Raw genomic sequence first — 12,450 nt, forward strand, 5'->3', positions numbered from 1 at the left:
GGAACAAGTCTTTCTCACTTCTACAACCCCCAGGGCTCAGCGGAAGTATCTGACACATGAAGGTTGATGTTGATTAAATAATAAATGAATGAAGAGCATATGCTACCTCCTTGACGGGCAGTTCAGGCAACCAGACGCCCTGCGCGTCATCAGACGCCTAGCGCTTCGGAAGCATAACTAGTGAGAACTGGGCGGCCCTTCCACTCCGCACTGCAAAAACTGCCTAAGCCGGAGGGTAATTGCACCAGCTCCGCTCCAGAAATCTTGGCAGGACGCGCCCTCTGGCGGCGCCTGGCTCGCAGGTGGGCCCCAGCGCGCCGCCGCTCGCCCCAGAGCGCTGGGGAGGTTGGGAGGGAACTGCACGCAGGGGCGCGCGGGGCGGGGCCTCTACTGGCCTGATGGACCGCGCGGGCGCTGCCAGCCGCGGGGGCCAAGCGCCTGGCTTCTTACTGTGGCTTCATACTGAGGGCCGAGCCGAGGCGGCGCGGGCGCGGATGCAGGAGCAGGACTTACTGCAGTGGGGGCTGACAGGTGAGCGGGCTCCGGGCGGACTTCGCCTAGGCGGGCCAACCTGTTGGGATTGCCTCTTGCGGGCCAGAGGCGCAGCGCGTGGGCCGCCCGGTGGGCTGTTTACCCGCCGGCGCCAGGGCCTTCCTTTGCTCCTGCCGTGGGCGGAGAGAAACCGCGCCCGGGCCTGCTGGCCACGTCCCCCGCCTGCGGGGCGCGCGGGGCGGCGGACGCGGGATGAATGAGGTCGCAGTCCCAGGAGCCGGGCCGGGCCCCCAGGCCTGTGGAGGGGAAACATGGTGAGATCAGCGCCACCTGCAGGCCTCCGATGACGAGTTGGACGGCCTGGTGCACCAAGGATGTAGGCTTCCAGCTGCTATTACAGTGGGTTTGGGTCCTGGCCTGGGGAGTTTATTGGTTGTTTCTGTAAAACGATCAACTCATCTCCCAGCTTCAGCTTCTCCGTTTACTGTGCGCGCGCAGTTATTGGAGAATTCGCCACTGATTAATTCTCCCAATCGAGTTACGTGCGGTAGTGAGCGGACAGACTCAAAGCACTGTTTTATGAAGCTATTTTTGTGTCGAGTCATTCATAAATACTGACTGAACCACGTACTATATGCCAACTTAGCTTGTCCGTTCACTACTGCACGTAACTCGATTTATTGACACTAGCCCTTGCGGAGAGTCTGCAAAGCGCGAACATTGCAGGCCCCGCAGCCCTGCAGCTGCACTGCTGATGGTACTTCCTGCAGCCCCAGACCCCGCTCTCCTCCCTGGTCTGCGCTGACTCGCCGCTGAACCCTCCAGCCTCGTTTTCCTTATTTACAAGTGGGGAACGTAGTGTGTGCTTTATATTAACAGAATCGTGCATCAGTAATAATAATACAGTCGTTTATTCATTACTGATTAAATGCCACTGGGAGCGTATTCTTAGGCATTGGCTACAGAGATGAGCTAAACAAATATGGACCCTTCCTACCTAGAGTTTTAGACTAGTGAGAGTGCATTTAAAAGTATAAACAATAACTTATTTAAGTGCTCAATACCACGAAAGAGTGAGGTTTGTCATTCTAGGAATGAAACAAAAGGTGCGGTTCTGTGTTCAGCTTAGAAGAGAGAAGGATGAAGTTGAATGGAGAGGATGCAGACGAGAAAGAGACCTCTCCCTTGATTCCCTGAGTCTAAGAATTTGTGGCTGTAAGGAATATGTATCCAGTTTAAGTACGAGCTTGTCGACTGGTCTTTTTATGTTTGACTTTATCTTAACTAAAGTTGATGTTTGTGTTGTTTGCCTATTTCCTTGCAAGTGTTGGGAATGGTTCTTGAAGAACTTGTGTGAGAGAGGGCTCAGAAAAGTGTGCCAGTTGATACTTAGCCGGGGATAATATGCCGGGAGAAATGTACATATGGGCAGGTGTTTTAGTGAAAATGAGGAGACAAGAGGTTGCAAGTTTGAGTGGATGGAATGGAGTGAGTAAATTCAGAATTAAGTAAGCAAATGTGGCAGCTTGGATAAATTGGTAGTGGAGAGAAGGAAAACAAAAGCAGGGTCAAAGGAATAGCTACTGAATATTATAGCTTGTAATTTCTATTTCTATTTACCAGAATAAACTAGTGTTATGAGAAACTATTCTTCATGAGTTGGTTAAAAAAAATTCTTACTGCTTTTTTTTTCTTTTGGTTACAGAAGTAGTACATATTTTCAGTAAAACATTCAGGGAAATAGCCTATGCATAAAGAAAATAAATATTAATCTCCATAATCTCCTTACTGTTAACATGTTCTCTATCCTGTATAATTTCCTTTACTTTCCGGTGGAGGGGGAAGGTGCAAAAATGGAGTTTCATGTACATGCTTTTGGGAAATCATAACTTTTTTTTCCTTATCATTCAGTCTTCTTCAACATCATTTTTAATGGTTACAGTGTTTCAGTATATGAATATATGTACCATAGTTTAGACATAGTTTAGAGTATATGTACCATAGTTTAGACAGTCCTTCTTCTTGGTTTTTTTTTTTTTTTTTGGGTTTTTTTTTTTTTTTTTTTTTTTTTTTTTTGCTATTGTAAGTAACACTAATAAATATCCTTGTAACCAAGCTAAATATAGCTATGGACGTTTAATTCCTGAAAGGTACTATTTCTAGAATAAAGAATATGCAAAATGTTTGCTTATTTCTCCATACTCTCAGCAACACTAGTATTTTCTAATTTCAGAAGTTAACATGTTATTGTATTGTTTAATTTAATGTTTATTTGGTTACCAATATTGATGGACATTTGGATATTCATCTTTGGATCATGAAGTTACCTTAGGACCTTTTTGTTTCTGGAATATGCAGACCTATTACTTCTTGCTGTTTTACTTACTGTTTCACTACTTGTCATCTCCCTGACAGAAGGGCAAAAGAAACTACATCTGGAGGTTAAAAAACTAAAGACTACCTTTCCCAAACCCCACCGTAGTTTGGTTGTAAATGTGACTTGGCTTTAGCCAGGCACATGACTGTGGGAGATTTGGAAGGGGAAAGTGAGGGAAAGGACTCAGAGGGGTTTGGGTTTTCTGCTTCCCTCTTGGCTACTACCTCATGGGTCTCTGCGGGGGGTACAGAGCATTCATTTTGTTATCATGGTTGATAGGTTCCTGGAGCTGACGGTACGGTGGCCTCCTGGTTGGTTCCTGGCTTCCAGGTCATGGAGGTAGATAATTCCTTGGTGTGCCTGTTCTGAGGTGCTTGATTTAGCAGTTGCACCCAGAAGATCAGCCTGGATGTTACTCCTCCAGCCCTTTCGACAATTTTGTGGTAATCTACTTCCCTGTATTACATCCCTTTCTGCCTAACCTACCAAGGGTAATTTCTGTTTTTTGCTGTTGACTCCTAAGTGTTAAGTATTGTTATCTTTGTGGATGTAATTCCATATTATTTTTGAAAATTCAACTTTTTTTTTTTTTTTGAGACAGGGTCTCATTCTGTCGCCCAGGCTGGAGTGCCGTGGCCCACTGTAGCCTCGACCTGCTGGGCTTAAGTGATCCTCCCACCTCAGCCTTCTGAGTAGCTGGGACTACAGGCATGAGTCACCAGTTGTAAGAAATAATACAGAAAGATCCCATGTAACCTTTACCTAGTTTCCCCTCATGGTCACATCTTGCAGTGTGGTACACTATCACATTGTGTATGCTTGCACCGATGGTATGCTATCACAACAGGATATTGACATTGGGACAGTCAAATCCAGAACATTTTCCATCTCCACAAGGATCCCTCAACTTGCACTTTAATAGCTATACTCACCTCCCTTCTACCTCACCACTTTCTTAACCCCTGGCAGCCACTAATCTGTTCTCCATTTCTATAATTTTGTCATTTTGAAAATGATATGTGAGTAAAATCATACAACATGTAGCCTTTGGGGACTGGCTTTTTTCACTCAGCATAATTCTCTGGAGATTCATCCAGGTCGTTGCGTCTATCAATAGTTTCTTTTATTGCTGAGTAGTACTCCACAGCACAGTATACCATAGTTTGTTTTCCCACTCACCCACTGAAGGATATCTGAGTTGTTTATAGTTTGTGACTATTGCCAAAAAAGAAAAGAAAGATACTGTAAACATTTGTGTATAGATTTTGTATGAAAATAAATCTTCATTTCTCTGTAATAAACGCCTAGGAGTTCTGAGAGTGGGTCATATGGTAGTTGCATGTTTAGGTTTTAAAGAAATTGCCAGACTTTTCCAGAGTACCTGTACTATTTTACATTCCCACCAGCAATGTATGAGTGATTGAATTTGGATTCTCTGCATCCTTGCCAGCATTTGATATTGCCACTTTTTTATATTGATTATTCTAATGTATGTGTAATGGTATCTCATTGTGGCTTAGATATGAATTTCCCTATTGGCTAATGAAATATGTAACCTCCTTGATAAAATGTCTTTTCTTTCTTTTGCCCATTTTAAAATAGGATCCTTTGTTGTTTTTTTCCACTGTTGAATTTTGACATACTCTAGTCTTTATATACTCTAGATACTGGTATTTTCTCAGATATATGTCTTACAAAATATCGGGGAACCCCGCCCCGATATTCAACATGGGTTCTTTTCTATTTCCCTAAGCATTGTCTGGTCTGAGAATAAAGGGAAAGAGTACAAAAGAGAGAAAATTTTAAGCTGGGTGACTGGGGAGACATCACATGTCGGCAGGTTCTGTGATGCTCCCTGAGCTGTAAAACCAGCAAGTTTTATTAGCGATTTTCAAAAGGGGAGGGAGTGTACGAATAGCGTGTGGGTCACAGAGATCACATGCTTCACAAGGTAATATCATAAAGCAAATGGAGGCAGGGTGAGATCATAGGACCACAGGACGGGGTGAAATTAAAATTGCTAATGAAGTTTTGGGCATGCATTGCCATTGATAACATCTTACCAGGAGACAGGGTTTGACAGCAGACAACCTGTCTGACCAAAATTTATTAGGTGGGAATTTGCTTGTCCTAATAAGCCTGGGAGTACTACAGGAGACTGGGGCTTATTTCATCGCTTCGGCTTCGACTTTAAAAGGCAGCCACCCCTAAAGCAGCCATTTCAGAGGCCTACCCTCAGGGGCCATTCTCTTTCTCAGGGATGTTCCTTGCTGAGAAAAAGAATTCAGCGATATTTCTCCTATTTGCTTTTGAAGGAAGAGAAATATGACTCTGTTTCGCCCAGCTCACCGGCAGTCAAGAGTTTAAGGTTATCTCTCTTGTTCCCTGAACATTGCTGTTATCCTGTTCTTTTTTCAAGGTGCCCAGATTTCATATTGTTCAAACACACATGCTCTACAATTTGTGCTGTTAACGCAATCATCACAGGATCCTGAGGCAACATACATCCTCCTCAGCTTATGAAGATGATGGGATTAAGAGATTAAAGACAGGCATAGGAAATCACAAGAGTATTGATTGGGGAAGTGATAAGTGTCCATGAAATCTTCACAATTTATGTTCAGAGATTGTAGTAAACACAGGTGTAAGAAATTATAAAAGTATTAATTTGGGGAACTAATAAATGTCCATGAAATCTTCACAATTTATGTTCTTCTGCCGCAGCTTCAGCCAGTCCCTCTGTTCGGGGTCCCTGAGTTCCTGCAACAACAAAAGTTTTAAATTTTGGCTAAAATTTATCAATTTATCAATTTTTTTCTCTTATGGATAGTTTTCTTGTGGTTTGGTGTCAAATATAAGAACTCATTGCCTACTCCCAGATCCTAAAGAGTTTTTCCCTAAAAGCTTTACAGTTCCTTATTTAAGTCCATGATCTACTTTGAGTTAATTTTTGTTGCATAAATTTTGATATGTTGTATTTCCATTTTTATTTAGTTCAGTGTATTTATTTCCCTGGAGACTTCCTCTTTTGATGGACTGTTTAGAAAGAAGTGTGTTGTCTAGGTTCCAAGTATTGAGAGATTAGCCTCTAATGTTTCTGTCCATGAATTCTAATTTTATTACATTGTGGTCAGAGAACATACTCTGTACAATTTCAGTTCTTTTAAATGTGTTAAGGTTTTCTGGCCCTCCTTTAGTTTGGATATGGATTATTTGTTCCCACCAAATATCATGTTGAAATTTGATCTCCAGTGTTGGAGGTGGGGCCTAGTGAAAGGTGTTTTAAGTCATGGGGGCAAATCCTCCCTGAATAGATTAATGCTGTCCCTGAGCGGGGAGCAGAGAGAGTGAGCAACTTCTTACTTTTTAGCTTCCAGAAAACTGGTTGTTAAAAAGAGCCTGGCATCCCCCACCCCTTTCTTCCTCTCTCACCATGTGATCTCTGTACATGCCAGCCCCACTTCCCCTTCCGCCATTAGTGGAAACAGTCTGAAGCCCTCACCTGAAGCAGATGTTGGTGCCAGGCTTCTTGTACAGTCTGTAGAGACATGAGCCAAATAAACCTCTTTTATTTGTAAATTATCCAACCTTGAGTATTCCATAGCAACACTAAATGAACTAAGACAGGCCCTGAATATGTTGTACGGTCCATGGCACTTGAAAAACATGTGTATTCTCCTGTGTTTGGGTATCAGCAGAGCTTCATTCCTTTCTGGAGGCTCTAGGGAAGAATATATTTCCCAGTATCCAGAGGCTGCCCACATTACTTGACTCCTGGCCCCTTTCCTCCAACTTCAAAGCCAGCAACATTTCATCTCTTTGATCCTTCTCTAGCCAGCTTCCTCTCTAACCACAGCTGTTAAAGATTCTCCAAATGATGCATGTGATTAGATTGTATGTCCATTGCATTATCCAGGCCCACCTGGATAATTCAGAATACTCTTCCCATCTCAGAACCCTTAGCCTTAATTATATGTTTAGAGTGCCTTTTGCCATGTAAGGTAACATACTCACTGATGCCAGGGTCAGGGCTTGGACATCTTTGTGAGGGCCACTATTATGTCTACCACTTCATCCTTTTACTTTTCACTTATTTATCTAATTATTTTTGGGTTGAATTTCTTGTAGACAATTTATAATTGGGTTATGTTTAAAATCTACTCTGGAAGTCTTTGTCTTTTTTTTTTTTTTTTTTTTTNCTGTTCTCCATTTCTATAATTTTGTCATTTTGAAAATGATATGTGAGTAAAATCATACAACATGTAGCCTTTGGGGACTGGCTTTTTTCACTCAGCATAATTCTCTGGAGATTCATCCAGGTCGTTGCGTCTATCAATAGTTTCTTTTTATTGCTGAGTAGTACTCCACAGCACAGTATACCATAGTTTGTTTTCCCACTCACCCACTGAAGGATATCTGAGTTGTTTATAGTTTGTGACTATTGCCAAAAAAGAAAAGAAAGATACTGTAAACATTTGTGTATAGATTTTGTATGAAAATAAATCTTCATTTCTCTGTAATAAACGCCTAGGAGTTCTGAGAGTGGGTCATATGGTAGTTGCATGTTTAGGTTTTAAAGAAATTGCCAGACTTTTTCCAGAGTACCTGTACTATTTTACATTCCCACCAGCAATGTATGAGTGATTGAGTTTGGATTCTCTGCATCCTTGCCAGCATTTGATATTGCCACTTTTTTATATTGATTATTCTAATGTATGTGTAATGGTATCTCATTGTGGCTTAGATATGAATTTCCCTATTGGCTAATGAAATATGTAACCTCCTTGATAAAATGTCTTTTTCTTTCTTTTGCCCATTTTAAAATAGGATCCTTTGTTGTTTTTTTCCACTGTTGAATTTTGACATACTCTAGTCTTTATATACTCTAGATACTGGTATTTTCTCAGATATATGTCTTACAAAATATCGGGGGAACCCCGCCCCCGATATTCAACATGGGTTCTTTTCTATTTCCCTAAGCATTGTCTGGTCTGAGAATAAAGGGAAAGAGTACAAAAGAGAGAAAATTTTAAGCTGGGTGACTGGGGGAGACATCACATGTCGGCAGGTTGTGTGATGCTCCCTGAGCCGTAAAACCAGCAAGTTTTTATTAGCGATTTTCAAAAGGGGAGGGAGTGTACGAATAGGGTGTGGGTCACAGAGATCACATGCTTCACAAGGTAATATCATAAAGCAAATGGAGGCAGGGTGAGATCATAGGACCACAGGACGGGGTGAAATTAAAATTGCTAATGAAGTTTTGGGCATGCATTGCCATTGATAACATCTTACCAGGAGACAGGGTTTGACAGCAGACAACCTGTCTGACCAAAATTTATTAGGTGGGAATTTGCTTGTCCTAATAAGCCTGGGAGTACTACAGGAGACTGGGGCTTATTTCATCGCTTCGGCTTCGACTTTAAAAGGCAGCCACCCCTAAAGCAGCCATTTCAGAGGCCTACCCTCAGGGGCCATTCTCTTTCTCAGGGATGTTCCTTGCTGAGAAAAAGATTTCAGCGATATTTCTCCTATTTGCTTTTGAAGGAAGAGAAATATGACTCTGTTTCACCCAGCTCACCGGCAGTCAAGAGTTTAAGGTTATCTCTCTTGTTCCCTGAACATTGCTGTTATCCTGTTCTTTTTTCAAGGTGCCCAGATTTCATATTGTTCAAACACACATGCTCTACAATTTGTGCTGTTAACGCAATCATCACAGGATCCTGAGGCAACATACATCCTCCTCAGCTTATGAAGATGATGGGATTAAGAGATTAAAGACAGGCATAGGAAATCACAAGAGTATTGATTGGGGAAGTGATAAGTGTCCATGAAATCTTCACAATTTATGTTCAGAGATTGTAGTAAACACAGGTGTAAGAAATTATAAAAGTATTAATTTGGGGAACTAATAAATGTCCATGAAATCTTCACAATTTATGTTCTTCTGCCGCAGCTTCAGCCAGTCCCTCTGTTCGGGGTCCCTGAGTTCCTGCAACAACAAAAGTTTTAAATTTTGGCTAAAATTTATCAATTTATCAATTTTTTTCTCTTATGGATAGTTTTCTTGTGGTTTGGTGTCAAATATAAGAACTCATTGCCTACTCCCAGATCCTAAAGAGTTTTCCCTAAAAGCTTTACAGTTCCTTATTTAAGTCCATGATCTACTTTGAGTTAATTTTGTTGCATAAATTTTGATATGTTGTATTTCCATTTTATTTAGTTCAGTGTATTTATTTCCCTGGAGACTTCCTCTTTTGATGGACTGTTTAGAAAGAAGTGTGTTGTCTAGGTTCCAAGTATTGAGAGATTAGCCTCTAATGTTTCTGTCCATGAATTCTAATTTTATTACATTGTGGTCAGAGAACATACTCTGTACAATTTCAGTTCTTTTAAATGTGTTAAGGTTTTCTGGCCCTCCTTTAGTTTGGATATGGATTATTTGTTCCCACCAAATATCATGTTGAAATTTGATCTCCAGTGTTGGAGGTGGGGCCTAGTGAAAGGTGTTTTAAGTCATGGGGCAAATCCTCCCTGAATAGATTAATGCTGTCCCTGAGCGGGGAGCAGAGAGAGTGAGCAACTTCTTACTTTTAGCTTCCAGAAAACTGGTTGTTAAAAGAGCCTGGCATCCCCACCCCTTTCTTCCTCTCTCACCATGTGATCTCTGTACATGCCAGCCCCACTTCCCCTTCCGCCATTAGTGGAAACAGTCTGAAGCCCTCACCTGAAGCAGATGTTGGTGCCAGGCTTCTTGTACAGTCTGTAGAGACATGAGCCAAATAAACCTCTTTTATTTGTAAATTATCCAACCTTGAGTATTCCATAGCAACACTAAATGAACTAAGACAGGCCCTGAATATGTTGTACGGTCCATGGCACTTGAAAACATGTGTATTCTCCTGTGTTTGGGTATCAGCAGAGCTTCATTCCTTTCTGGAGGCTCTAGGGAAGAATATATTTCCCAGTATCCAGAGGCTGCCCACATTACTTGACTCCTGGCCCCTTTCCTCCAACTTCAAAGCCAGCAACATTTCATCTCTTTGATCCTTCTCTAGCCAGCTTCCTCTCTAACCACAGCTGTTAAAGATTCTCCAAATGATGCATGTGATTAGATTGTATGTCCATTGCATTATCCAGGCCCACCTGGATAATTCAGAATACTCTTCCCATCTCAGAACCCTTAGCCTTAATTATATGTTTAGAGTGCCTTTTGCCATGTAAGGTAACATACTCACTGATGCCAGGGTCAGGGCTTGGACATCTTTGTGAGGGCCACTATTATGTCTACCACTTCATCCTTTTACTTTTCACTTATTTATCTAATTATTTTGGGTTGAATTTCTTGTAGACAATTTATAATTGGGTTATGTTTAAAATCTACTCTGGAAGTCTTTGTCTTTTTTTTTTTTTTTTTTTTTTTTTGAGATGGAGTTTCGCTCTTGTTGCACAGGCTGTAGTGCAATGGCACGATCTCGGCTCACTGTAACCTCCTGCCTCCCAGGTTCACGTGATTCTCCTGCCTAAGCTTCCCAAGTAGTTGGGATTACAGGCATGCGCCACCACACCTGGCTAATTTTGTATTTTTAGTAGAGACAGGGTTTCTCCATGTTGGCCAGGTTGGTCTTGAACTCCCTACCTCAGGTGATCCTCTCGCGTCAGCCTCCCAAAGTGCTGGGATGACAGGTTTGAGCCACTGTGCCCAGCCAAGTCTTTGTCTTTTAATTGGTATACTTATACCATTTATGTTTCATGTAATTATTACTGTGTTTGAGCTTAACTCTGCCATCTTACTTTTATTGTTTTTAATTTATCTGTTTTGTTTTCTTTTCTTGCCTTCTTGTGAATTATTTGAACATTTTTTAGAATTTTAGTTTTGTTTATTTACAGTGTTTTTTAGTTTATCTCTTTGTATAGCTTTTTAGTGGTTGTTACAGGTATTGTATATAAATGTATGTGTGTGTGTGTAAAATCACAGACTACTGATACTGTCATTTTACCTCTTTGAGTAAAGTACGGAAACATTACTTCCCTTTATATAAACATTACTTCCCTAAATATTTATCTTCCCTTTATATTTATAGCTTTACCTTCTGTTTATAATTGTCTTAAATATTTCCTTTATATACCTTTAGAACCACGTCACACACTGTTATAATCTTTGCTTCAGCTGTCAAACGTAATTTTAAAAACTCAAGAAAAGGAAAACCTATTGTATTTACACATATTTTTGAATGCTGCATTCTCACATTCTTCCTGATGTTCCAAAGTTCCATCTTTTATCATTTCCTTTTTTGTCCAAGGGCTTCCTTTAGCCATTCTTTGAGGGTAGGTTTCTTGATGATAAATTCTCTTTGTTTTCCTTCATCTGAGAATTTCCTCTTCATTCCTGAATACTATTTTTCTTGATTACAGGAGTCTGGATTGGCAGTTCTTTTCTTTCAATATTTGAAACATGTTGTGCCATTTCTTTCTGGCCTTTAAGATTTCTGACAAGAAATCTGCTTGCATTTGAATAGTTTTTCCTCTTTAAGTAAGGTGGTGTTTGGTTTTTTTTTTTGGCTGCATCTAAGATGTTTTCTTTGTCTTTTGTTTTCAGCATTTTAATAATTACATACCTTGGTGTGTATTTCTTTGGAATTTTTTTTTTTTTTTTTTTGAGACAGAGACTCTTCTTGTCACCATGCTGGAGTGCAGTGGTGCTGTCTTGGCTCACTGCAACCTCTGCCTCCTGGGTTCAAGCGATTTTCCTGCCTCAGCCTCCTGAGTAGCTGGGATTACAGGCACCCACCACCACACCCAGCTAATTTATTTTTAGTAGAGACGGGGTTTCACCATGTTGGCCAGGATGGTCTCAATCTCTTGACCTCGTGATCTGCCTGCCTTGGCCTCCCAAAGTGCTGGCATTACAGGGGTGAGTCACCATGCCTGGCAGGACTTTGTTATGTTTGCAGTTTACTCAGTTTCTTGAAACTGTAACTCTTTAGCCAGATTCGGGAAGTTTTCAGCTATTATTTATTTAGGTACTTTTTCAGCCCTATCCTCCTTCACCTTTTTTTATTGGACACCATTGAACAAATGTAAGATCTTTTGTGGTAGTCCTGAAGGTCCCTGAGGTTCATTTGTTTTCAGTCTGCTTTCTCTGTCTTCTGATTGTAATCTCTCTCTAACTTCTGTTCTGTAGAGTTCACTGATTCTTTCCTCACTTCCTTCCATTCTGCTGTTGATGCCATCAACAGCATCAGTAGCCTTTTATTTTGGTTAGTGTATTTTTCAGTTTTAAAACTTCCACTTGGTCTTTCTTTATATCTTTTATTTCTTTGCTGAGATTTCTGTTTCTTACCCGGGGTTTTCTGTTTTATCAGTTGCTCAAGTGCATCCATAACTACTTGTTGAAGCATTTTAACATTACTGCTTTAAGGTCTTTGTCACATAATTCTACCGTCTGTGTCATCTGGGTGTTGGCACCTATTGATTATCTTTTTTCATTCAGTTTAAAATCTTCCCAGTTCTTGATATAATGAATGACTTTTGTAATAATTAGAGCCAGGCGTGTGTGTGTGTGTGTGTGTGTGTGTGTGTGT

At 40.9% G+C, this 12,450-nt stretch overlaps 1 protein-coding gene across 6 annotated transcripts in view; it reads left to right on the plus strand.

The window, feature by feature from the left end:
- The first annotated feature begins 282 nt into the window (after positions 1 to 282).
- CHD1L (chromodomain helicase DNA binding protein 1 like) overlaps positions 283 to 12,450 on the plus strand; it is a 62,011-nt gene continuing 49,843 nt past the window's right edge. For 3 of the 6 annotated variants that reach the window (XM_017854889.1, XM_017854892.1, XM_017854893.1), the window contains exon 1: positions 346 to 531. In XM_017854889.1, coding sequence (XP_017710378.1) covers positions 399 to 531 — 133 coding nt within the window. In that variant the 5' untranslated portion in view covers positions 346 to 398. Of the gene's footprint in view, positions 303 to 345; positions 532 to 848; positions 869 to 12,450 lie in introns of those variants that run through there. The other 3 variants (XM_017854891.1, XM_017854894.1, XM_017854890.1) reach the window with 3 other exon arrangements.

The sequence above is a fragment of the Rhinopithecus bieti genome, unplaced genomic scaffold, assembly GCF_001698545.2.
Source record: "Rhinopithecus bieti isolate Rb0 unplaced genomic scaffold, ASM169854v2 scaffold_39962, whole genome shotgun sequence".
In the NCBI taxonomy this organism is placed as follows: domain Eukaryota; kingdom Metazoa; phylum Chordata; class Mammalia; order Primates; family Cercopithecidae; genus Rhinopithecus; species Rhinopithecus bieti.